General features: G+C 53.0%; 8 protein-coding genes across 8 annotated transcripts; 4 read left to right on the top strand and 4 right to left on the bottom strand.

Moving 5' to 3' along the window:
* Positions 1-36: 36 nt before the first annotated feature.
* CORC01_02577 (uncharacterized protein) lies at positions 37-870 on the top strand (the record flags this gene model as incomplete). Its single annotated transcript, XM_022614227.1, has 3 exons — positions 37-119; positions 231-746; positions 834-870. The coding sequence occupies 3 exons, from the start codon at positions 37-39 to the stop codon at positions 868-870; spliced, it is 636 nt and encodes a 211-aa protein (XP_022479140.1).
* A 1,152-nt stretch (positions 871-2,022) lies between these two features.
* CORC01_02576 (uncharacterized protein) lies at positions 2,023-2,644 on the bottom strand (the record flags this gene model as incomplete). Its single annotated transcript, XM_022614226.1, has 3 exons — positions 2,023-2,342; positions 2,408-2,491; positions 2,545-2,644. The coding sequence occupies 3 exons, from the start codon at positions 2,642-2,644 to the stop codon at positions 2,023-2,025; spliced, it is 504 nt and encodes a 167-aa protein (XP_022479139.1).
* Positions 2,645-5,303: 2,659 nt separating this feature from the next.
* On the bottom strand, positions 5,304-7,340 carry CORC01_02575 (uncharacterized protein; the record flags this gene model as incomplete). The annotated part of the gene is made up of 2 exons (XM_022614225.1): positions 5,304-5,878; positions 5,933-7,340. The coding sequence occupies 2 exons, from the start codon at positions 7,338-7,340 to the stop codon at positions 5,304-5,306; spliced, it is 1,983 nt and encodes a 660-aa protein (XP_022479138.1).
* A 1,717-nt stretch (positions 7,341-9,057) lies between these two features.
* On the top strand, positions 9,058-10,944 carry CORC01_02574 (PET112 family protein; the record flags this gene model as incomplete). The annotated part of the gene is made up of 1 exon (XM_022614224.1): positions 9,058-10,944. One exon carries the CDS (start codon positions 9,058-9,060, stop codon positions 10,942-10,944), a length of 1,887 nt encoding a protein of 628 aa, XP_022479137.1.
* Positions 10,945-11,104: 160 nt separating this feature from the next.
* Positions 11,105-12,049, bottom strand: CORC01_02573 (DnaJ domain-containing protein; the record flags this gene model as incomplete). The annotated part of the gene is made up of 1 exon (XM_022614223.1): positions 11,105-12,049. The coding sequence occupies one exon, from the start codon at positions 12,047-12,049 to the stop codon at positions 11,105-11,107; it is 945 nt and encodes a 314-aa protein (XP_022479136.1).
* A 1,310-nt stretch (positions 12,050-13,359) lies between these two features.
* On the top strand, positions 13,360-15,075 carry CORC01_02572 (DEAD/DEAH box helicase; the record flags this gene model as incomplete). The annotated part of the gene is made up of 3 exons (XM_022614222.1): positions 13,360-13,403; positions 13,468-13,540; positions 13,606-15,075. The coding sequence occupies 3 exons, from the start codon at positions 13,360-13,362 to the stop codon at positions 15,073-15,075; spliced, it is 1,587 nt and encodes a 528-aa protein (XP_022479135.1).
* A 1,177-nt stretch (positions 15,076-16,252) lies between these two features.
* Positions 16,253-16,441, bottom strand: CORC01_02571 (uncharacterized protein; the record flags this gene model as incomplete). Its single annotated transcript, XM_022614221.1, has 1 exon — positions 16,253-16,441. The coding sequence occupies one exon, from the start codon at positions 16,439-16,441 to the stop codon at positions 16,253-16,255; it is 189 nt and encodes a 62-aa protein (XP_022479134.1).
* A 4,630-nt stretch (positions 16,442-21,071) lies between these two features.
* Positions 21,072-21,980, top strand: CORC01_02570 (uncharacterized protein; the record flags this gene model as incomplete). Its single annotated transcript, XM_022614220.1, has 1 exon — positions 21,072-21,980. A coding segment is annotated over one exon (909 nt), but the record flags the coding sequence as incomplete, so codon positions are not given.
* Positions 21,981-23,502: the final 1,522 nt, after the last annotated feature.

Here is a 23,502-nt window from a genome sequence, read left to right as displayed (position 1 = left end):
CCTGGAGGTGTGTCGCGGTAACCTCTCCCCCACCTCATGCATTCCGCGACGTATGCAAAGGGGAATCGATATGGCGTACTGGGATACCTACCAGAGTCGGGCTCGAGGGAGGCTGAGTTGTGAGTTGTTACCCGTGTTTCGTTTCCCCCTCTGTTCCCATCCTGTGCCAACGCCTTTTTGGACGGGACGAGCAACCGTGACGCCAAGGCTGACTTGGGTTCAATATACAGGTGGGAGCTGAATAAAACGCAATCCCCTCTGCTGCGTCTCCCGCCAGAGATACGCAACAAGATTTATCGTCTTTTGCTATCCAATATCGGGATCCATGTCCTCCACGATCCCAAGACGGGATCCTTTCACTGCCTTGTCCTCCGACCCGGCGCGAACCCCTGGACATGCGTCCCTACGACTACGACCATGACGAGTACAATGACGATAGACACGACGCCTAAGAATAAAAGGAAGAAAAGGGGGTCCACGCGACATGAACCTGTCCTCGGCCGTGGCCTCACGCTGCTCGTGCTGGTCTGCAGACAGCTGTACCACGAGACGGAGCTGATGCCGTACCGCGACAACGCGTGGAGCTGGCAGACGCCGGGCTTGATGGAGCGGTACCTGCTTACAGAGCGGCGGATGGGGTTCGCGCAGCGGAGGGTACTGAGGGAGGTTTGTGTTAGAGGGATTGCTGGGTTTGGAAATTGTAGTCGGAGGGTGAGGGGGGTTCTTGGTGGGTTGGAGGTTGTTTGGTTCTGGGAGGGGAGGAGTACGGGGGATGAGAAGGGAAGAGGGGAACGGAGAGGCTGTGGAGGATGGGTTTGTGAGGTTATTGAGAGGGGAAGGGTTGAGGCTGGGGTTGGGAAGCCTAATTGAAGATCTTGACGGCGTCGATGGGGGGCTCTTAGTGGTTTGGGAGAGTCTCGGCTGAGGGCACGGTATGGCTTGCGCTTCGAGATATACATGAGATATACGAGGCTACGAGGATGATGCTGGCATATGGGAGGACACCATAGATGAACGATATAGATGGAGATGATGTCTTCTCAAACCAAGAAAGGCCCGTGGGCTGCCGGTGCAATCCCCCAGTATTTCAAGGCTCCGCATCCATTGATGACTTCCGTCTTTTCCGAGGCGGCTGACTAGGGTTATCGTGGCACATATGATCCTCAAAAGGCATGAGTAGGCAGGATTCAATCATGAAGATGCAAGAGGGTTCGATGCAATTGGAAGCTCAGGGAAGATTCCGGGCCATATCCGGCCATCTTCGGAGCTTGGGCCCGAAGGTGCACCGAAGTTTTCGGAGCTCTCGGCCCCGTGGACCCACCTCAGGCCGGCCACAGTTGAACGACACACCAAACCCAGCACACTGCAGTGAATTTCATGCCCCTGGAAACCACATAATTTTCACATGGAGAATAAGGAAGGCGCAGGATTCTAGTGGGTGGTTCGACGTGATTGAGGGGGGCTCAGGTCCAAACAAGGGCTTTTCTGGTGTTTGTTTGATGCGTGATGCTTTGGCGATGCCGCGATGGCTCTGGGTGAATGTAGATGATGCTGGAAGCTTGTTGATCATGAATTTTCATCCCTGGAATTACTCTTGGATGGCGATGTTGTTGCTTGAGAGTCCAGCCGCGAGTTGGTCCATGGGGCGCCTCATCTCTGCTTCTCTCGAAACACCAAAACAAAACACGATTTGGCGTTGGGATTGGGCTAATTGAAGTCGCGTCACGTCTCGTGAGGATAAGTTCATCAAGAGAAAGGCACAATCATATTTCAGAGTACAGTCACCGGATGAGGTATCAGGAGGAAAAGCTTGTGACGGGGAAGTGTCTTTTTTTATTGTATTGAGGTCTTTCTCAAGATGCCAAGAAAGCATCTCATGCCTCAACTATCAGTGTAGAACCATGAATCCATTGTGTTTTAGTTCCAATCTCGAACCCAATTCTCATTGCCAAACCAATTCCGAAGTATGCCTTCCAATGCTGCCTTTCCATTCAGAAAAAGCCAGAGAGAAGACTTGACGCTCTAGAGAAGGTAGACGAAGATGAAGCCAGCGATGAAGCAGACAAGGGCAACCTCGGCCTTGGAAGCGCCAGAGGTGGCGCTGGGAGTAACTCCAGTCTGGGTGGCGGTGACCATGGAGGAGGTCTCCTTGCCATTGCTAGTAGAGGCAGTCTTGGACTCAATGTGAGTCGACTCCTTGGTGGAAGAAGTGCCAGGAGACTTCGAGAAGGAGGAAGTCTTGCCAAGAGTGGCAGTGTCGACAGGCTGCGAAGCCGAGAGGGTGACCTCGATAACATCGCAAGTCTGGGTAGTGATAGCGCGGCAGATGCTGCTGGTGTGGACTGCAAAAAACAAATGTGTTGGAAAATTTTGATTGCAAAAGAGGGAATGGGGAAGGAAAACTTACCAGAGACCGGGAGGTTGGTTCCAGTCGGGTGGCCCAAGCCAGGGCCCTCGTCAATAGTCGTGAGCTCGATGATCGGAGCCGAGGCTGGATGAGTGTGAGCCTTGGGATTGCGCTGCGCGAAGGAGATGGAAACTTACTGGGCTGATCACCATGAACGAAGACCGCATGATGAGTCTGAATGGCCGCGACAGCGCCAATGATGATGGCAGTGCCCTCGATAACCACAGAGGAGCGCATGATCGCGGGTGATGAGATGCTGGTAACGGGTTTGTGTTGGTATTGATGAAGGTTGATGCTGTAAGGAGCAAAAGAAGAGAATGCTGCGAAGCAAGTGTGGGTGAGAGTAGCGAAGTTGGTGAAAAGGGTAGAGAGAAGGAAGAGTTTGGAAGTTGGAGGGGGGGGGGGAGAGAAGTTTTGTGGGAGCCAGCTGGAGGGAGGGCAGCTGGCTGATTGAGAGGTGGGTGGGTGGTTGAAGCACCCTTCTAACCCCTTTTGGAGGTTGTGAATAATGAAGCCGTGGAGAGAAAAGATTGTGATGATGGAAAGGACGTACGTACTGTTGACTGAATTTTGTAATTGGTCGATTGGGGGTTTGAGGATTGATTAACCTCCTTTTGTGAGGGCGAGGACTGTAGACGGGAGAGCAAAAGAGAGGAAGAGTGCTGTGGAATTTTCTCATAGGTCGATTGAGGGCTCTTGGTCACATGGTGATGATGTTGCTGACGGGAATATCTTGCTTGAGTGAGTGAGGAATCAGGAGGCGGGCACAGCAGCCCACAGAAGAGGCGAGAACTGAGGGCATTGGAGAAAAACCTCCAAAAGGGCGAGAGCAGACTCTCAGGGTCACAATGCGATGATAATGTTGACGTGAGGGGACTTGCTTCACTGAGTCAGTGAATGGGTGAGGCAGCCCATGGAAGAGGTTGGAAGTGAGGGTTTTGGAGGTAAATTTGTGAAAGGGCGAGAGCAGACGGCTGTGAGGCACATGAGCTGTCTCCCATTCTGGAAAAGGCGAGAGCAGATAATGATAGAGGGCTACTTTGAAAGCAGCAAGGCAACGGGAGCTGGACTGCTTGCTCACTTACTGTCTGGACGTGGTTGAGGCAACTTATGAGAGAGGCTGGAGCTGAGAAGATTTCAGGTCAACTTTTGAGAGGGCGAGAGCAGACGATTGTGAGGGGAATGGGCTGCCTTTCCGTCTGAGAAAGGCGGGAGCAAACAACGATGGGATGCTAGTTCAAAGGGCGAGAGCAAAGGATAACAAGTGAGCTGGAATACTGCCTCACACCTAGAAAGGCGAGAGTAGACTAGGTATAGTGAGCTGGATGGGCTGCCTCCTCATTTAGAATGCTGAGAGCAGACTACCTAATGATGAGTCAAATGGGCCTCTTGGAAAGGCGAGAGCAGACAACAGCGAGTATGCTAGGCTGTTGCCTCATCACCACAGTGATGAGATCAAATGACAATGAATAGAGCAAGTCGTCTGATGAATTTTCGCTGATCGCTGAGATGGGACGATGGCTAGCATCAGGGCTCAGATGGAATTCAGATGGATATTGACGTAGTTTAGACGGAAGAGGTGAGCTCATTCATCGCATGTTGAGGGTATCTCAAATGAAAAAGAGCCATGAAAGAGACGAAATACTGGTGGGGAGGCTGTGATAACTAATGGCTACGATGGCGCTTTGAGTCTAAAAAGACATTGGAAGAAGCTCCTAGATAAAAGAATGACCTGTGGTAATAGATGAGGGCAGTCCACTATTTTCTGTGACTTTTTCTGTGACGTTTGTTGCTGTGGCGATGATTGCAATGCTTTGGCAACCTTTGTGAAATAAACTCCAGAGGAAAATGGGAAGCATAAGCATGGGTGAGGACAGGCCAGAACATCGTGACAGTGCAGGCATGGTTTCAAGGGATGTTGTCTGGTCAAAAAAAAAGGTTCATAATGAGTAAATTGTCCATAGATACAGAATCAGGTAGTCTCAACAAGTTGCCAAAAAAAAAAAAAAATCTTTAGCCCATTGGATACAGAGAGGCGCTGGCTGGAAGTCCAGTTGTCAGAGACATGGTGGGGGTTTCTGCAGATTTGCCAGCAGCTTCTATACGAGTGCTGCTAGGCTGGATTCGAAATCATCAGAGAGGTTACGCAACACCCCTTCAGCGAAGAAAATTCCAATACAGTACAGGAGCATCTGGGAGGGTTATGGAGACCTTCATCGTTAACGTAAACGACTGTCATTTTCGAAATAATCCATCGCATATAGATATACGTCAATGGACATTAAAATATTCTCCCACAGAAGCACAATTTAGGTACATCTCTCTCGATCATGACTGAAATAGAGAGAGGTGGATAAAGCCGAGTACGATCCAGGACCTGTCCTACATAAATCTACTTACGGATGCAGATGATACCTCTCCAGAATCCAGCGATGGCGACAACGTCTTTGGCTATAGTTCCTACTCGCAACGCTCTCTCTCGGATGTTGTCGAAAGAAAGCATTGGGCGAAGACTTTCTACAGAATTGTCGGAGGGAGGGTTGAATAGTTAAGCCGAATGCTCTTGAGCATTGGGATTAACCTATCTTACGGCGAGAGATGGTGATAACTGCTAGAGGAATTGGAAACTGCCCTTTCACGACCCGAGTATACGGCGCAGCCGGTGACTGGGAATAAATGAGTGATCCGGCCACAGAAACGAGGTGGACACTCAAATTTTCAACGGCTATGCAGTATATCCAGAATTAGAGGCCCCCATCCAAGTCATTTCGTATCATCCAGACTGCCGCGTCAACATAAGAGAGTGGTGCGAGAACCAAAATGCCAAATTGGGGGTATCATTCATTATTCATAATTATCTACTGTAACGTTCCATCAAATCACACCAGCCCCAACCTCATCCAAAAATCCCCGCAACAACCGCCATGACGCCAACGTAAACCCCCGATGCCAAAACCCCCTCCGTAGCAGCCACCCTCGCCGGCCGGTCAGCGCCATTCCTAAACAGCCCAGCCTGCGCCACGCCCGCAGCGACGCCGACAGCAACCAGCAAAACGACGGCCATCCTCCCCACGAACCCGGGGATCACAGCGAAAGCGAGGATGGGCAGCAGAAACGCCGCGGCGAAGGCGATGGCGAGGGTGGGGAGGTACCCCGTGAGCGACGAGATGAGGAGGTGGCGGATTCGCTCTGCCCTGTCCATGCTTTCCGGGTTCAGCAAGGGGGGTAGCTTTGCGTTGAGCGGTTGGGGGGTGCGGAGGTCGTCGCTGGAGAAGCTGGAGTGGTCTGAGAAGGAGGAGAAGGTTGAGGAGGGCCGGGCGAGGGAGACGAGGTCGTCTATTGGGTCGAGGAAGCGCGTTTCAATCTCGACTATGGGGTTGTGGTTTGCGAGGTAGGCGCGGTAAAAGTCTACGTCTTGCGGGGCTGGGTTGGGGAGGTGCTGGGTCTCTTTGAAGGATGAGAGGACGTGGTCTGTGATGTGCGTTAGAGTAAAAGGATGATGAGGCGGAAGAGGCGGGAGCTTACTGTATTGACTGAGTTTATAGCCAACCTTGCCGAGGATATCCGTCTTGTGCCACTGGAGCTCGCCCGCGGTGAGTGAGTCCTGCCTCCTCGACGCCGGTACGAAACAGTTTTGCATCCGTCGCGTCTGCGTGTCGGCCGTGTCGAGGCGGTGGAGCTGCTCTTCTAGCTCGGAAAGCTCATCTTGGAGATGTAAGAGCAGGCGGTGGTTGAGGGCCTCAAAGCGCCGGTAGATGGGCTTGATGCTCGATCTGTCCGCATCGTCGCCGGTGCATAGCTTGGAGGCGATGAGTTCGTACCCTGTGAGAGGCAGTTTCTCCGCCCTGGGCAGGTGCTTCGGGTGGCCGTGGTGGGTGCCGGGGAGACGGGGCTGGAGGGCGTTGGGAGGGAGGTGAGGCAGGTTTGCTGTCCCGCGCGGCATCTCGGGGGTACCGTAGTGACGATAATCATGCTGCTGTTGGCCCGGAGGTGTGGACACCTCGAACTTGCCGGGCATGGAGGGGAAGTCGCCGTAGGCGCTGTGGTCGGGGCTGCTGCTCCTGTCGGTCTCGTGGTCGCCGGCCATTTCGGAGAAGACATCGCTCTGGAAGCTGCTCGAGGCGGTCGAGGTGGTGCTCCGCGTCGAGGGCGACTGGTAGCTGGTAGCGGCAGGGTCGGGCATCCTCCAGTACGACGACTGATCAACGGAGCGCTGGATGACTTCCGGGGTTACGTTGGGGGAGTCTCGCTCGAGGTAGCACAGGGCGTTTGATGATGAGAGCTGCTGCTGCGTCTTGGGCGAGCGGCTTTGTCTTCGGCCTTTGAAGTAGGTCTTGTCATGGGCTCGCGACTTCTCACTCCCTCTGCGCCTGGGCCACGATGCTTGAGTGATGGTTGAGCCGCTGCCGCTAGAGCTGCCGGAGCCGTAAGTCTTTTCGGTGAGATCCGTCAAGCTGGTCAGGGTGGACTCGGTAGGTGATGCTAGGCGGACAATTGCTTCCTCGTCCTGTTTTCGCTCAGTCGGGACCACCGTCTCGTCTGAAGAGGATTCCTGGTCTGCGGTGGCGATGAGTTGATCGGACACAGGTCGCACAGGTTCCATGCCCAAGATGCGACGTCGCGTCGGCGAGTCTGGGTTGGGGGCGGGCATGGAGGAGTGCCTCCGTACGGTTGCGCTCCTGGGGCGCGATCGCGGGAACGCAGGCGTTGACGTGTCGTCGGCCGGCATGTGATGCTCTCTAGGCGCAGCAGTGTTATCGCTGGTGGCCTGCGCAAACGGCGACGAGGGGCCCAGCGTCGGGACGGCGTCCACGACGCGCATGAGTCCGTCGACCGGGTCCGAGGCTAGCCACTCTTGATCTGCACCATGGCAGTTATCCATGGTAGTGCCAGGGACGTCGGTCACTGAAGGAGGATGATAGGCCGTGGACATTGCCGCTGGAGGGGACGCCCGGACTGAGTGATGGACGTTGGGATCAGAGTTGGGTCAGTCTTCCTTGACTGAATGAAGCTTAACGGGTCGCCGAACGGAAGTCGGGATGTCCCTCACGTTGAGTATAGCAAGGTACGAATAATCGAACTGACACGAGCTGGAATGTGGCCAGGTGTACAACGAGGAATGTCTCAAACTAATAGACCTAGGGCTACTACGAGTCGCACACGAGACAGTCGGAGCTTAATACACATTACTAGAAGGTCGAGGGGGGGTTGAGCAATGAGGATGGGAAACACACAGAGAAGTCGGGCTCCTGCAAATAAAGAAAAAAAAAGAAAAGAAAAAAGGAGACTTGATGAACAGGTGCGCCCTCGAACGCTGTTCGGAAGTTAGGGAGGGAGGGACGGGATCGGGCTGGGGAACTCCCGGGATGTTGAGATTCTGGGGAGCGGCTTCAGGATGACAGCGATAGCGGCACCGGCAGCATCACGGCGAGGATGGTGTCCATCGCTTTGGTTGGTGTAGCGTGGCGACGGAGACCGACATTTGAACAATCTTTTCCTGAATAGCAGCAGCATAGGAGGGGGGTTACACAGTAGGGAGGTGGCACGATGGCTATGTCTCTTGGTGATGTAGGGGCAAGGCAGGGAAGGAAAGGGAGGGAAACATGGAAGAGCAACGCCGCGTGATCGGGTGAAGAGTGTGTCAGCCGTTGACGGATTTGTTTCAGATGACCAGGAAGACTGGACCAGCGAGCTTGCGAGAAGGGGGTGTGCGACGGTTGGGCTGAGCTGAAAGACCTGTATGTGTGTGTGTGTGTGGCGGCATTCGGGTGCGTGGGGTGGTGGGAAGCAGCAGGGGGGAAGTTGTGGTATTCCGTATCGACTGGACCTTGGTTTCTTTGAATTTGAGTTGTGACTCTATTCAGTTGTAGGATGCAAGATGCAGGAAGCCTTGGAGTTGACCGGTCAGACAGACGGGAGACGGGGGATGACAACATGAAAATGGAAGGGCAAACGGCGACCAAACGATCCCAGTGCCGCGGGAAGTCCCACAGCGGACCCGTGGACGGTTAGCTACCTTACCTTACATGGCCTGCGTGGCTCTCCACTAATTTCCAGCGCATGTGCGCCACTCTTGCCTTGCCTTAGGGGATGCAATGCAGCATTACTTTGTATGGTAAGCTTGAACATGGCACTTCCGTTGCGTGACGGACCCAATGCGGCCCGAGGTAACCGGTACGTACCCAGACAGGTTCCATCGATTTTGATGCGACGGGAGCTATCCGAACTGGTGACTGTGAAGCTATCCCCAGCTCCAACAAAAACCAGTATAGAAGATACTTTCTGGCTGACAACTACATCCAATCGAACGCCTGCAATAGCTGCGTCGGGGCGAACTCTAATCATTCTGAACCTTCCGTCCCCCCGTTCCCCGAGCCCTTCAATCACGTCCACCCAACCACGCTTCAAAACTACTGGTCGACGGCCACGAGCCTTTCGTAAAGGAGGGTGTACAGCATACAAGTCAAGAGAGAGGCTTTGTGATGACCCTTATCATATTCGATTTCTGACCAACCAATCCCGCGAGAGCGCAAAGCCTGCCAGCCCACGAACAGACCTGCAAAAGACAGCCGCCGCCAACAACCTTGGTTGCGCGCCACCTATGAATATACCTCGAAACAACACTTGGGCCCTTGATCTACCTCCCCACAATGGCGCGCATACCGACCCGCGAGCTGTCCTGCTACCTGTTCAACGGCCAGCTCTCCCGCCAAGGCTGTCTGGCCTCGACCCGACGGCCATACACTCGCCTGCCGGCCCGTTCCGCCCTGGCCCTCCCATACGCTCTCAGGGTTGGGGAGTCGAGGGCGACGCATGCGACCGCTCAAACCGCGACGGCAAAGTCGCAAGAGGGACCCGTGGTTCCTCTTAGGAAGAAGCTCAAGGAGGAGAAGAAACAGCTAAAAAAGGAAGCAAGAGGTCAAAAGCCCAAGGGGAGCAACCAGACAGTCGAGGGCTGGGAGCTGACGGTCGGCATTGAGATCCACGCGCAGCTTAACACGGCACGGAAGCTCTTCTCCCCAGCCGCGACGTCCTTCAATGACGATCCAAACTCCCATGTGGCGCTCTTTGACGTTGCCATGCCAGGCAGTCAGCCGAGGTTCCAGAAGGAGACGCTCATCCCGGCGCTGCGTGCGGCGTGCGCTCTGAATTGCGACATTCAGCCCGTCAGCCGGTTCGACAGGAAACACTACTTTTGGTGGGACCAGCCGTCGGGCTACCAGATCACGCAGTACTACGAGCCCTTTGCCCGCAACGGCGAGATCGAGCTCACCGCCCGGGATGGCATCGCCGCCGAAGACGGGGAGAGCGTCACCATCGGCATCCAGCAGATCCAGATGGAGCAGGATACCGCCAAGACGCTGGCGCAGCCCAACGACGTCTCCTGGCTCGACTTCAACCGCGTCGGCATGCCCCTCATTGAAATCATCACAAGGCCGGAGCTCCACCACCCGCGTACCGCCGCCGTGTTCGTGCGCAAGATCCAGATGCTGCTCAACGCCGTTGATGCCTGCGTGTCGGGGATGGAGACGGGCGGTCTACGTGCCGATGTGAACGTCTCGGTGCGCAGGACGGGCGATCCGAACACCCCGCTCGGTACGCGGACGGAGATCAAGAACCTGAGCACCATCAAGGCCGTCGAAGACGCCATCATCGCCGAGCGTGACCGGCAGATCAAGGCGCTCGACGCGGGTGAGACCATTGCCAGTGAGACAAGAGGTTGGACTCTAGGCTCCAAGCACACGCGCCGTCTGCGTGGTAAGGAAGGCGAGGTAGACTACCGCTACATGCCCGACCCCGATCTGGGTCCTCTCGTGATCGGTCAGGACCTCGTGGACCACATCAGGAGCTCCGTCAAGGAGCTGCCAGACGTTGAGTTGACGGAGCTGATTGATGACTACGGCTTGACGGCCAAGGATGCAGTCTCCCTCATGTCCCTCGATAATGGCGGTAGGCTGGAGTTCTTTTACAAGGTCGTTGACGAGCTGGGGGTCCAGCTGAAGAATGCGGGCCTAGAGACCGACCTGCATGGCCACGCATCTCTCGTTGGCAACTGGATCCTCCACGAGCTTGGTCGGCTGACGACAGATAAGGCGGATCCGGAAGCCGCCCAGCGAACGTTGGACATCGCCCAAGACGGCTCATGCGAAGCGGTACCGCATACTGCGCTGGCCCGAATCCTTTACCACCTCCAGAGGCGGGAAATCACAGGCAAGGTTGCCAAAGAGCTTTTGGTGGCCCAATACCTAGGCAACCTGGACGAATTCGATTCCGTTACGGACGCCATCAAGACCCACGAGTTGTGGTTCAAGGAGATGTCGGGCGAAGAGTACCGGCAGCTGGCGGAGAGTGCTGTCGAGGGGGAGGATAAGGTCCTGAAGGAGTTTAGGGAGAAGAAGAATTATCCGCAGGGCAAGCTCATGTACCTCGTCGGCAAGATGATGCGCATCGGCGAGACGGAGCGGATCGATCCTTCCGGTGCCGAAAAGGTCATGCGTCAACTCATCAGGGAGCGGACAGGCGCGCATCAGGACTGAGTACTTTCTCTCATTCTCTTTCCCCTGGACGAGCTCTATCAGCCCGCGTACGTGCATCTGGGCACGTTATACTGTACAATGTGTCATAACATCAAAAAACTCGGTAATACAAGTATACTGTGGTAGGGCTTTCCAGTCTCCCTCACCTCCAGTCCCAGCCTTACTTCGGACTTGGCGCCGCTGGCCGAACGTCTAGCTTGCTCGGCATGAATCCGAAATTGATATTCTCCCGCTCCCTCACAAACCGTTCGATACGCTCTTCCCGACCCTTACCAGCCACAGCCTGTCCCTGGCGCCTCAGCGCCTCGCTGATATTCGCCTCGTGCGCATTCTTCTTCTCCAGAAATGTCGCCGTGCTATTATCCATCCTCGTCGTCTGCGCCACCGTGCCGACGGCCAGCGCAGCCAGCACAAGCGCCGCAAAGCTCGCGTTGGACATGTACATTGGCTTCTGCCGCTCACCATTCGCCTGCCGGTCGTGCCAGCGCTCCCAGTCCTCCCACGTGGCGTTCATGGCCGGGTTGCCCGCCTCGTGGCGCCAGGCTTTATCGGCACGGCGGTAGATTTCGTTGATGTCGCGGGTGTCTTCGGCGCCGGTGCCGGGTAGGTGCCAGCCCAGGCCCCAGGCGTCGTAGGCGCGGCGTTTATCTGGGGAGCTGAGGATCTCGTTTGCGAGGACGATGAGGCGGTAGCGCTCGAGGCGGGTTTGGGGCGGGAGGGAGTCGAGGGCTGTTGCGTGGTGTCTGTCTGGGTGGTATTGTTTTACGAGCTCTGCGAAGCGGGCTTTTGTGTAGGGTGCTGCTTTGTCTATGGCGAAGATGTCGTAGGGGGTGGGGTTTGCGCAGGTTGGCCATGGACTGCCGGTTTTGCTTGAATTGCCTCTGCTTTTTGACGTATTGGAACCATTGTGAGGGGGTTGATTCACTGTCGCGTATGATCGTGAGGTCGCGAGTCTTGTGTGTCGTGAGGCGGGGTGGTCGGAGGAGTTGGACGGTCGTCGCGTGGGTGGTGACGTTATGGATGTGTGGTGTGCGGGGACGGCAAAGAGGTTTAGGACATTGTTGCTCGAGCAGATGGCGAATGCCGGGGACGTCTTGAGAATCATGGCGAGAGGTTTAGTTTGTGCAAGTCACAGGTTTTTGGACAGGATCTCAAGGAGGTTGAGGGGACAGATTGCGGGCGAGCATCTTTTGGACGTCGGGTTTTGTGTTGAGAGTGCTCGGCGATGTAAGTGAGAGAGTTTGGACGCCGGTGGTTCGACTTGCACCAGCAGCTCGCCCAATTGACGCATTCGTGCTCACGGGCGGTGGTCCAGTGTGCTGAGTGCTCAGACTCCCAGGTGGCCCTCCTCCCCAAGCCGATCCGATAGCTCCGCTGCAGGAAACGAGTGGAGCGGGGACGGGAAAGGGTTTGGATCAGACCAATCGGCTGATGGAGGGCTGACTGGGGAGAGTTTCGGTAAGAAACGAATGAGAGAAGGGGCAGAGCTCTCGGTGAACAGGTTTGGGCCAATGTCACCACCCATGATCCAAGACGTGCCCTGACAATTCAGTACCTCGACCACTGTGGTTGAGAGATATTGGCCACTTTAAGCTTATTGCACATGGTTTACTCTCAAACGCAATACCGAGGCCATGCAGAAAGCATTTTTTATAAAGCACCACGAGCTTCTCCCTGGCCCTTAATATGTAGTCAAGGGAGGTATGTACGTTATACTACCTTTAGTACGTGAGGTAAGCGATTCCTGGTCACGTGTACCCACCTGCAGCGCTAGACAAGGTTGGCAAGGGGTCCCGCCCCGACGACACAGCTGAGGCGCACCGAACGCACCGGGACGTGGATTCACCACCACAAACTTGCTAGGTTCCCAGACGACTCTTCCTCCACACTCACCCAACCACACTCCTCTCAACAACGCAAACCCATTCTTCCCATAAACCTCTCGCGCTGCGCCTCGTGGACGAAACACATTTTGCGCTGTTTCAGTATCCCGAGTCAACGACCTTATCAGATTTTCCGCAATTGCGCAATCCACGAACACGCACCCACAACCCAACCAACGAGCCAACCACATCACTCGACTTTCCTGCACCGAAACTCTGCCCGAGTCCCGGTCATCCATACTCCAACCAGCTTCCCTCCGGCCACGGAACCAACGACGAATCCCCCGCGACGCTCCTGCTCGCCTTCAAGTGACATAAACGCGACTATCGAATATTTTCGAGCGACAATTGCCTCTTTGTCGTCATCTCCCACCTACCTCTCTGCTTCCTAATTCCTACCGAGCACGACTCGCCCCTCGATTCACATCGCGAAGTGGGGAAAGCAAAGCCCTTTCGCGCAATAACCCTCAACAACTGTCAACGCACCCTCTTCTCCTGCCATTAGGCACATACTCCATAAAGACACATTCAAATGGCGGAAGCACTGGCAGATAAGCTTAAGGCGACGAACTTGAGGTTCGCCCTCCCCACCAACCTCCCAGAACCCGTTGTTGAAGGGTTGTGAGACTGACTTTCGCAGCGATGGCGCCGCATCAGAGGACTGGAAGAAGAGCTTGAACCTGCCTGCCAGGGACAACAGACATCAAACTGAGGTATGTGCCGGCAAGATCAACCCACTCGTCTCTGTCTGCCTCTCTTCTCACACGCTTGCTCCCAGGATGTCACAAACACCAAGGGTCTGGAGTTTGAAAACTTCCAACTGAAGAGAGACTTATTGATGGGCATCTTCGAGGCTGGATTCGAGAAGCCGTCGCCCATCCAAGAAGAAGCAATCCCCGTCGCCCTGACCGGTCGTGATATCCTCGCGCGTGCGAAGAACGGTACCGGAAAGACTGCCGCCTTCGTCATCCCCGCCCTCGAAAAGATCAACCCCAAGGTCTCCAAGATTCAAGCCCTCATCCTCGTCCCCACTCGCGAACTCGCCATGCAAACATCACAAGTCTGCAAGACACTCGGCAAACACCTCGGAATCAATGTCATGGTCACCACCGGAGGTACTGGTCTCCGAGACGATATCATCCGCCTCCAGGACCCCGTCCATATTGTGGTTGGTACCCCCGGCCGAATCCTCGATCTCGCGGGCAAGAACGTCGCCGACCTCAGCGAATGCCCCATGTTTATCATGGACGAGGCTGACAAGCTTCTCTCCATCGAATTCACTCCCGTCATTGAGCAGCTCCTCCAATTCCACCCCAAGGACCGCCAGGTCATGCTCTTCTCCGCCACTTTCCCCCTCTCTGTCAAGGACTTCTCCGACAAGAACATGGTCAGCCCGTATGAGATCAACCTCATGGATGAGCTTACCCTGCGCGGTATCACCCAGTACTACGCCTTTGTCGAGGAGAAGCAAAAGGTCCACTGCCTCAACACCCTCTTCTCCAAGCTTCAAATCAACCAGTCCATCATCTTCTGCAATTCAACCAACCGAGTCGAGCTGCTGGCCAAGAAGATCACCGAGCTGGGCTACTCATGCTTCTACAGCCACGCCAAGATGGCCCAACAAGCGAGAAACCGCGTGTTCCACGACTTCCGCAACGGCGTGTGCCGTAACCTCGTCTGCTCCGATCTTCTCACCCGTGGTATCGATATTCAGGCTGTAAATGTCGTTATCAACTTTGACTTCCCCAAGAACGCCGAGACTTACCTGCATCGCATTGGTCGCTCTGGTCGTTATGGCCACTTGGGTCTGGCCATTAATCTTATCAACTGGGATGACAGATTCAACCTCTACAACATCGAGAAGGACCTTGGAACCGAAATCCAGCCCATCCCTGCCAGCATCGACAAGTCCCTCTACGTCTACGAAAACCCCGAGTCCATTCCGAGACCCATCTCCAACTTCCGTACCGGTCAGCCTGGCCAGGCCCAGCAGCAGCAGCAGCAGCAGCAGCAACAGCCTGGTCAGATCCAAGGCCAGCAATTGCCTCTCCAGGGAGGCCCTGCACCGGGCAACTGGCAGACTCAGCAGCCCCAGCAAGGCCAGCAGAATGGATACCAGGGCGGCGGTAGGGGCCGCGGCCGCGGCCGTGGTGGCTACCGTGGTCAGAACCGTGGCGGCTACGGCGGCCGAGGACGTGGTCAAGGCCAAGGCCAGGGCCACCCCCAACCCCAAGGACAGACGTCCTAGGGTTCCACCAATCTCTTCTCTTTAGAAAGGCGTTACGGCGTATGCGTCGCGGCGGAACACGCGACTGCGTCTTGTTTGGATTGTACATAGTTCCATTTTTTCTTTCTTGATTTTGGAGGCGACACGGCACGATTTGACTGGGTCGGGTATCTCATCCATGCTCAACATGAGCTTCTAGATCGATCCCCCTCACCACTCACGATCACGAAACACGAAAACCAGACTCGATCAGACCTTCGACTGGTCGCCGAGCAACAAAAGCTCCGTCACATATTCGCAAACTTTTGGCCTGTACCATACCCCAACTGATCTTGCTGGCCTTTTGTTTGGCTTCTTTTCTTTTCCCTTTGGCCTTCTGAAGACGGGCGCTTTCTACCCGGAATGGAAATACATGCTGTCTGGAGACGACAGAATGAGCAAGACGACAGGCACAGCCATTGAAAAAACCAACATCAACTACGGGGCGTGACGACTGGTCTTGAACGAGCCACTACACCCCTCGGCATGGAAATAAACCCGCTCCCACCTTATCATGTCACGTGTTTCTCTAACGACGGCGTTTGGGGGTTTACAAGCGGCTGAACGGTATCAGCCTGGGACGGCGTTCGCATGGATGGCGGGCCACATTTGATTTCTGGTGGACAAAAGGGGAGTTGACCCTCGCGGCCGAGGGCGGCAACACTATGGGATGAGGGCGGTCCGGTAGCTCATCTCTGGTTTATGCGCCGCGGTGTCTTTTGAGTATTAATCAATCGATCGCGGAGACGACTGATGTTGGGATATGACACGGAGGGCGACGGGGCGGCTGGCATCCAACGGCGTCTGTCGGGGCATGATTCTCGGCATCGTGCATTTTCTTTGGCAGGGGAAGATTTGGTTGGAGGCCCTCCGTCCGGGGTAGGAGGAGGAGCGTTTGTCGTCGGTCGACTGACAAGCCAAGATACTGCTTCTTGGCACCCGAACTCACAACGGAGGTTTCGACATGATCCGTTACGCATTCTACGCCTATGCCCTGCTTCTTGCGAGAAAGCAGGCTCGACGAACGACCGCAGAAATACCCGAGTATCATTACGCCTTGTTTGGCTCTCTTGGAACCAACCGCCTGGCCCAGCTTTTGAGTTTCTTGTTTGCCTTGCGAGGTGATGGAGGTCTCAAGGGTGATTGGGCTCAGTCTGGTTTATTGGGAGAGCGAGCGGCCTCTTTTGGTACTCACATCAACAAGAAAATAACGCAAAAAAACCGTTTTGGGAGAGAATCGCTGGATGGGCTGGATGGCTTTTGGACTGGTTTGGTCTTGCATGTGGCACTTGCTCATGAGGCGAGTGTCATGGACCAGAACTGGTGGGCTAGATAGTTGTCTGAGCATTTGGAGTGGCAATCAAGGCACAATTCTCTCTCATGATCTTTTTCACCGTGATCTTTGATGCGTCGTATGTCGTACTCATTGACCTGTAGCTCATTGCTTCGGTTCATCTGGTTGTGGTTGTAGCGCCTGATACGTCTTCTGCGACACGGATCGACTGTTTCTATTGAATGAGAATACCACAGGAGGGGCGACAAGACATTCTCGTCATGGCATCTAGCTTTTCTGTCGCAGGAGGCACGCGGATATATACAGACCCATACTTTTGGAGACTCGCCCGGCACTCCTGCCGTCGACTTCTTCATTGGGAGAAAGCGTCGCTTGGCAATGGAATGGAAAGAGTCTCTGTTCTGGACCTGCAAGCTGTCGAAGCAAAAGACACCAGGTAGGTGTCATCATGCGAAGATTCCAGGGCTCGTGTCTTGAGGGGGGTTGGTATATGAGCGCATCATTCGTTGATTGACGCGGTCGCAGCAGACGTGATTTGAGGTGCGTCAAGGATTGCAAAGAGCAAGATGGCCAGGCCCGTGCTGTACTCAGCACGGGATATGGCTGAGATGATGGGCGCCGTTGGAGTTGTATCCAAGGATTGTCAACCGCTCCTTCCTAGAGACGTGACACCGCACTCGGGTACAGGGCGTGACATTCAAGTCCGGAGAGGTCGCGTCCCTGCACGTTGGCGACTGTTTGGCTCCTAGCCCGGAGGAAAACATCCGCGAGAGTGCTGGTTGGCGGCGGTTCTATTTTTAGGTACCCTCGTCCGATTCCGCTGATGACGGAGGCAAATGTACAAGAACCCGACTGGGAGACGTGCTGATGATCGCAGAGCAGCAGGAAAGAGGGGCTCGAGATTGGCCGCACCGACAGTGACATCAATGTAGGCAAATTTAGAGCGGCGGCGAAGGCTATGATGGTGGCGTTGGCCACGCCGGTAATAGACGGTCCGGCCGGTACTCCCGTGGCACCGCACCGATCCGTTCGCCGTGCCGTCCGCCACAGGCCCGATGCCAAGCTCCGGCGCCGGAGTGAGACATGAAGTGTCAGCAGCTCCGGATTTGCTGTTTTGGAATCACGGGTGGTAAAAGGCGCGTGGTTCACTGTGCTACGCGGGTCGCGATGCCCTTCAAACAGTTCTGGGTTGCCTGGTTGGCTATCTGGTTAGTGCGCAATTTCCTTGGCTGGGTTCTGTGCCATGTCGTATTCGGTTGACGTGATGGGCACGCACGTCGCCCTCGCTGTAGCCAGCGCATCCTCGAGAGCGTTCTCGAGTTCCGACTTGGGAGTCAGACGTCAAATCGAAGAAGTGTGGAGTCAGAGGTAGACAACGTTTTGGCGACTTGAGTCAGAGTGAAGAGGTCTGCACCTTAATGCCAGAGGCAACGCCAGCATTTACCGAAACTCGTGCTGGGAGATTGCAATCCCAACTCCACGATTGATCTTCCTCCCTTCTCTTTTCACTAATAAACGACCTACAGTGTTGACACAGGGTATGGCTACTACGTGTACGCGCCGCTACCTAGACTTCCTTGCGTGGGACATGGAGCTCAACGAGCACATTGAAAGCGAGGGGTCTAGAAATTCTTTATGCGCGGGCGTGCCCTTTCTTGGGAGAAATTGGCACGCCATTCATCAATCTCCGGACCCTGTGAAAGCCAAATGACATCGTGAAGGGTCAAATGGCTCAAAATGGTCCGGGTTGGGAAGGGGTGGGCGTCGAGTGAGAACAGTGGTTGATAAGATTCTACGTCCTATATTGCTGCTATGCGGCAATCGACTTACCTCTGATGCGCTCTAGATATGATAGACCCATCAAATTTGATAGCGAGAATGCGCTTGATGTGTTCTGTTTGGCATAGAGCTAGCGAGAGAGAAAATTGAAAAGGCAGAGAGAAGCTCGGGGACGCATTGCGGTATTTATTTGCCCAAAGTATTTTGTCTATGCTTGTATCCGTTTATTGCGCACTGGTAATCTTAAAGGACGCAATTGATCCCAGTTCCGTACTCGGCTAGCCTCTCCATTGCTGATAGCTTCGAATCCACTTTCTTTGTCAGTCTGAGCGTCGTTGACCTCGTTGTCTGGCGACCATGTAAGTGGATCCGAGGACCACAGAGAGAGAGATAGAGAGAGGCTCAGAAACCAACACCAGGTCTCTGTAAATGTCGTATGGACATTCCTGTGGGTGTCCCGACTCTGGACCTTTGCATAACCGTATACCACTACTCTGTTGCTAAAGCTCCGTTTGAATCATCTCAGCTATCTTCTTCACTAATGGAAATGCACGGAACGACTTCTTATGGCCCATTACCTAACCAGCGATTTTGAAATTTCCAAGGCTGCCTTCCCCCTGTGCATCGGCAACTACAATGTGTGTATCGTTTCCACATCAGTTGCCCTTGAAGTCTGATGGGGTGTACCTGTACCAGCACTAAGAAGATCTCTGTTTCGTTATCTATCGGCAAGTATGAGGCCGAAACCAAGCGCTTGACACACTTTTGCATTGACATCCTCGAGAAGCTTGACTGCTGCTTTGAACCCATCTTCTAGGCTCCCCGTCAGACCAACATGGACGACGGATATTCGATTACCCAGCTCGGTTGTGGCATGGACTAAATGGTTCGATATGCCTGCTGGCTCAGTTTGTGTCGTGACGGTATTCGTATATCTCTGAAACTTGCCTCTCCTGCTCTTCGCCTCTAATTTCTTGGAGAGCTGGTTTAGTTCTTTCACAGTTGCTTTGAGTGTCTCAAGCTGCTTCACAACCGCAGGCATTTGTAATTTGGGTTCCTCTCGAATCTCTTTGCCATTGACTCCAATATGGTCGCAGAATATGTCAAACTATAGTTCAGAGATCAGACCTCAAATATTTTTTTTGACGCTAGATGGATCACCCAGGTATGTATGAAATAAGAATAAGAGAGTTTCATCTTCTTCCATGATGAGACTGGAATGGGACATTCCCTGCTCACGTTGTCGATTCTTCACACCTCAGGTTGGATCGACTAGATAATACGGCCTCCTTCTTCTCCAAATATTCCGCATGCGGTTGCAACTCACTGGTTACAACTTCAACCATTTTTGGCATATTGACCTACATGTTGCTCTCCAGCCGCGCCGAAGGTGACTTCCGTAAATCACTTCTTAAGAAAATGCGACGCAAAACAGGTTTCCATCTGAATAAAGACAGAGCCGAACCTTCTGGAGCATTCCTCTTGAGAAAGATACTAGATGATAATTTTCACCATGGCGATCAGCTGAAAATAGCTCCTCTTCTGCTCATAATCGATGGGGTAGACTTCGACGGTAGGGCGGGAGACCAGCCGGACTCAAACATATCCCATCTCATATACTGCATCGAGCACTTCCAACATGGTGGTCCGAAAACTCGTATGAAATGATTGTTCACCGGCAAATTTTCCATTTGGAAAGGACTTGGAGCCCTGACAACGTATAAAATGCACCGAAAGCCTGCGGTTTGATAGCATGCATCAAAGCCGAGATCAGATCGCAGATCCGCTCCCTGACACCAATCAGTGGCTCTAGGAAACCGAAGAGTTCCAGTTTTGGGTATCTTCCGGTAGAATCCTATGGAGAATGGGCAAAGCGGGAAGCGGCATGTCGGTTCTAGCGAAGAGCATTCAACTTTGTGTCCAAAGGGGTGGTCAAAACGGCAATCTCAATGACAATCGATTTGTCTGTGAATGGTTGTATGCGGCCCGAGGGCTCGACTATGGGGCGTGAGATGTTTCAATGAGGCGGGGTCTGATTTTAGCCATCTTAAACTCAGGCATAACGACGTTTGACCCTGTAAGGGCCGCCTATCGGGCCCGGTTTGATGCTAGACGGCAGAATGACGACTGGTCGTTGATGGAACTACAAGAACTTTTTACGACACTCGCAGTCATAGATACAATCGACGAATCAGGGAGCATCAGGATGGCATCAAGTTTCAAGTCATTACACAAAAATTTTGGTTTGCTGGAGATGTTTATCCACATTTGCGGTTCCAGGCACAGCTGGGTTCGCGTCGTCTTGCTGAGTAGGCCTGAGCCTATTATTTCCAAAAACCTGAGCAACTGCTCGCAGATTAACCTGGGGCATCAAATCGACCGGAATGTTACCATCTTGATATAAGACGGCATTGAGAACCTCCGAATAGCCTGGCGGAACGCCTTCAACCCACATTCAGCGGAAGTCTACCAGAATTCACCAGGCGCAGTGAATAACCAGTTTTCTTAAGCGAGCCTGTCCATTGATGATGACTTCGAGATACAAGAGCATACACAATACAAGGTACTCACACACTTAGATGCCCAGGCAAACGTTGTAATAAACTGTGTGCTCCTGATTATTCAACAACGTTTACTCTTAATCGAAGACGACAGAGGTTTTGCAACTCAGGATTCGATGAACTCGCTTTTTGCATCACTACCAATGATTGAAGAACTATATCTCCGATTTCTTGGTGGCCCCAAAGGCTCCAGTACCAACAAGAAACTGTCGACCACCAAACGAATTCTGGTATAGGTCGTCGGGTCTTAAAGAAGATCCTCGCTACAATTGATAGAGTTAAGGGAGGATATTGCCATACCTGACGAGCTAGAAGTAAGGGAACATGCAGACAATACAGAGTTCCGCCATGATTCCGTCAAGATACACAGAAATGTAGCCGAGAAAGATTCTTGGCCCAAGTCGCAGTATGCAACTGCACTGCGGTCTGTTGATAGAGATTTGAATGATCAGCAAAGGTTCAGACTAGGCCCGCGGTATAAGATCAGCCACGCGACACCAAACTGCAAGATCCAGCTGTCATATCAAACAGTCAATTCATTCCTACAAACTCCAGGCCGGAGCAGAGACTTCCACATTGATGCAGCTCACGCCGCAAGAATAGTTATAAACCAAGCCAACCGTTACCTTGTTGTTCGTCTTTCATCATCCGAGAAAATATTCTACCGAAGCTCTTCAGAAGATGAGAAGGACCCAATTTTGGCGTTGGGGGTGGCCTTGTCAGCTCTGCTAGCAATTCGGCAATATTGCGAGGAGCGACCGCTTGCAAAATTTGCCCTGGACAACATTCTCAAGTCTTATCCCAACAACAAGACCATCTTTCGAACACCAATCACAGATGATATGAATGCCTTGACTCCCAAAGACTGGATAGCCCCTCATTGGGTCGCAGATATGTGTTTTACCCCCTGTTCTGGAACGAGCATCGAACCTCTCATCTACATCTGCTGTGTATATGGGCAAAAGGAGGCTTTAAAGAGCTTTACATCTCAGAAGTATAATCACTCTGACGATTACAAGGAAAAAGGAAGATCCATGTCGAATGGAAGGAAGTGTCAAATCATTTGCGGCGCCATCGGGGCTTTCATCAAAGTCCGCGTCTACCACGGCATTGCCTGTCGGAAAGAAAATATCAAGAACGAAAAGTTGGACGGCACTGCCGAATTCCCAGAGGGCAGATGTCAAAGAGTTCTGAGGGATTCATTGGCTGCAGTGAGATCAGCGAGGCATTCTAGGAAGTGTAAAGGTGGATGAAGTTCAATTTGATATCTGAATTTGAGGGATGCCATGATGAGAGGATACTGAATCAAATTGAAGTACCGGTATTCTTTCGTCCGGTTTCGGATGCGGACAGGGAGAATTCCACACAGCTTTAGCGGCAGATCAGCGAGTCATCAATTTCTCAATGCCCCATGCGGATGAAGATTTGCGTTTCCTGGAATAGGTTACTACCCGGAAAAGAATAAGAGAATCCCCTTTTAAAGTTATATTAATCTTGTACTGGCCGGCTTTGAGCATATATCTACATGTGAAAAGAGGAAAACTCTCAGGATCCCCTGCTGTTGGCTGCATCCATTCATAGATTTCGCTCCTTGATTGAACAGTGAATGTATTTTCCCAGCACTGAGATAATCTTTTCGACAGAAAAGACGACAGTAAAGGCGTTACCATTTATGAGAATGGTCTCAGCCGTCTTGGGACAGCACCATACCTATATATGGCAAAGCCACGTACAGAACACTACAACATCGATGGTCCAATGAGGCATTGAGATGAATAGTAGAGAGATGAAGCGTTTGCACTCTTGATTTTTTCATAGCAATTGAATGAATGGTTTATCGAAGCTCAAGGGTTCATATCTGAAAAGCTGCTGGAGAAGACTTGATGAATCGAGGGGACGTTGGATTTGCGGAATGATGGACATTGGAGAAAGATCAGGAAGCAACTTGAATGCAAGATGAAAGGTGGTTTCTATTCTGTTTTATAGGCGGGTCAAGCCCATTAAGGAGTCCTGGGTCTGAGTGCCTTTATGGAGCTTGATGCCTCTTGCCTACGATCAAGATAGCCAGAACCTTTCTTTGAAGTCCATTGGGAATTTCAATGTATGAAGGAAGTTTCTTTAGGTTCCAAAAAGTCTTGTAAGATGAATCCAATATCATTAAACATGGTTGATGGCTGCAACTACATATTATTTAACCTGGCCATTTTGATCTCCCCTGAGCACACATCACTTGCTAAACTCGACTGTAGCAACAAGCCCAACCTTTGTTTCTTATCCATGTAAAGCCTCGAGACTCCATAACACTCACTGGACAACTCTTCAAGTTGTGAAGAAGTTGGTGCTACATGCTTGAATTTTAGTGGCCGTCCGTAGTGCGGCATCACAGGTTTGTGACTCCTTTGATCCCGCTTCGAGAGGTCCTGACAGTCCTACTCGCCGCATGAAGCCTGGAAAACCATACCTACCTCATGACATCTTGAAGGCCCCACCCGCCTCATGAATCTTGACAGTCCTGCCCGCCTTAAAAAGTCTTGACAGTACTACCCGCCTCATGAAGCCTCCCCTCTTATCTTGCCTCAGACTCTTCTCTTTCCATAAACTTCTCTCGACAAACTCTTCCTTGTCCTCCAATCTTCAGTCAACCATAAGGAACAGCAAACAAAGTCGCTCAGGTAAGTAAGCTCATCTCTTCCACATCATCACGAAGCGATTTGAGACCTTTCCGTCTTTTCCTCCCAATGTTTTTGTCTCCTCTATTTCTTGCGTATCCTCGCG

The sequence above is a fragment of the Colletotrichum orchidophilum genome (genome assembly GCF_001831195.1).
Source record: "Colletotrichum orchidophilum strain IMI 309357 chromosome Unknown Scaffold_15.1, whole genome shotgun sequence".
Taxonomy (NCBI): domain Eukaryota; kingdom Fungi; phylum Ascomycota; class Sordariomycetes; order Glomerellales; family Glomerellaceae; genus Colletotrichum; species Colletotrichum orchidophilum.
The sequence above is the reverse complement of the archived record's forward strand: the minus strand, read 5'-3'. Positions and strand labels throughout refer to the sequence as shown.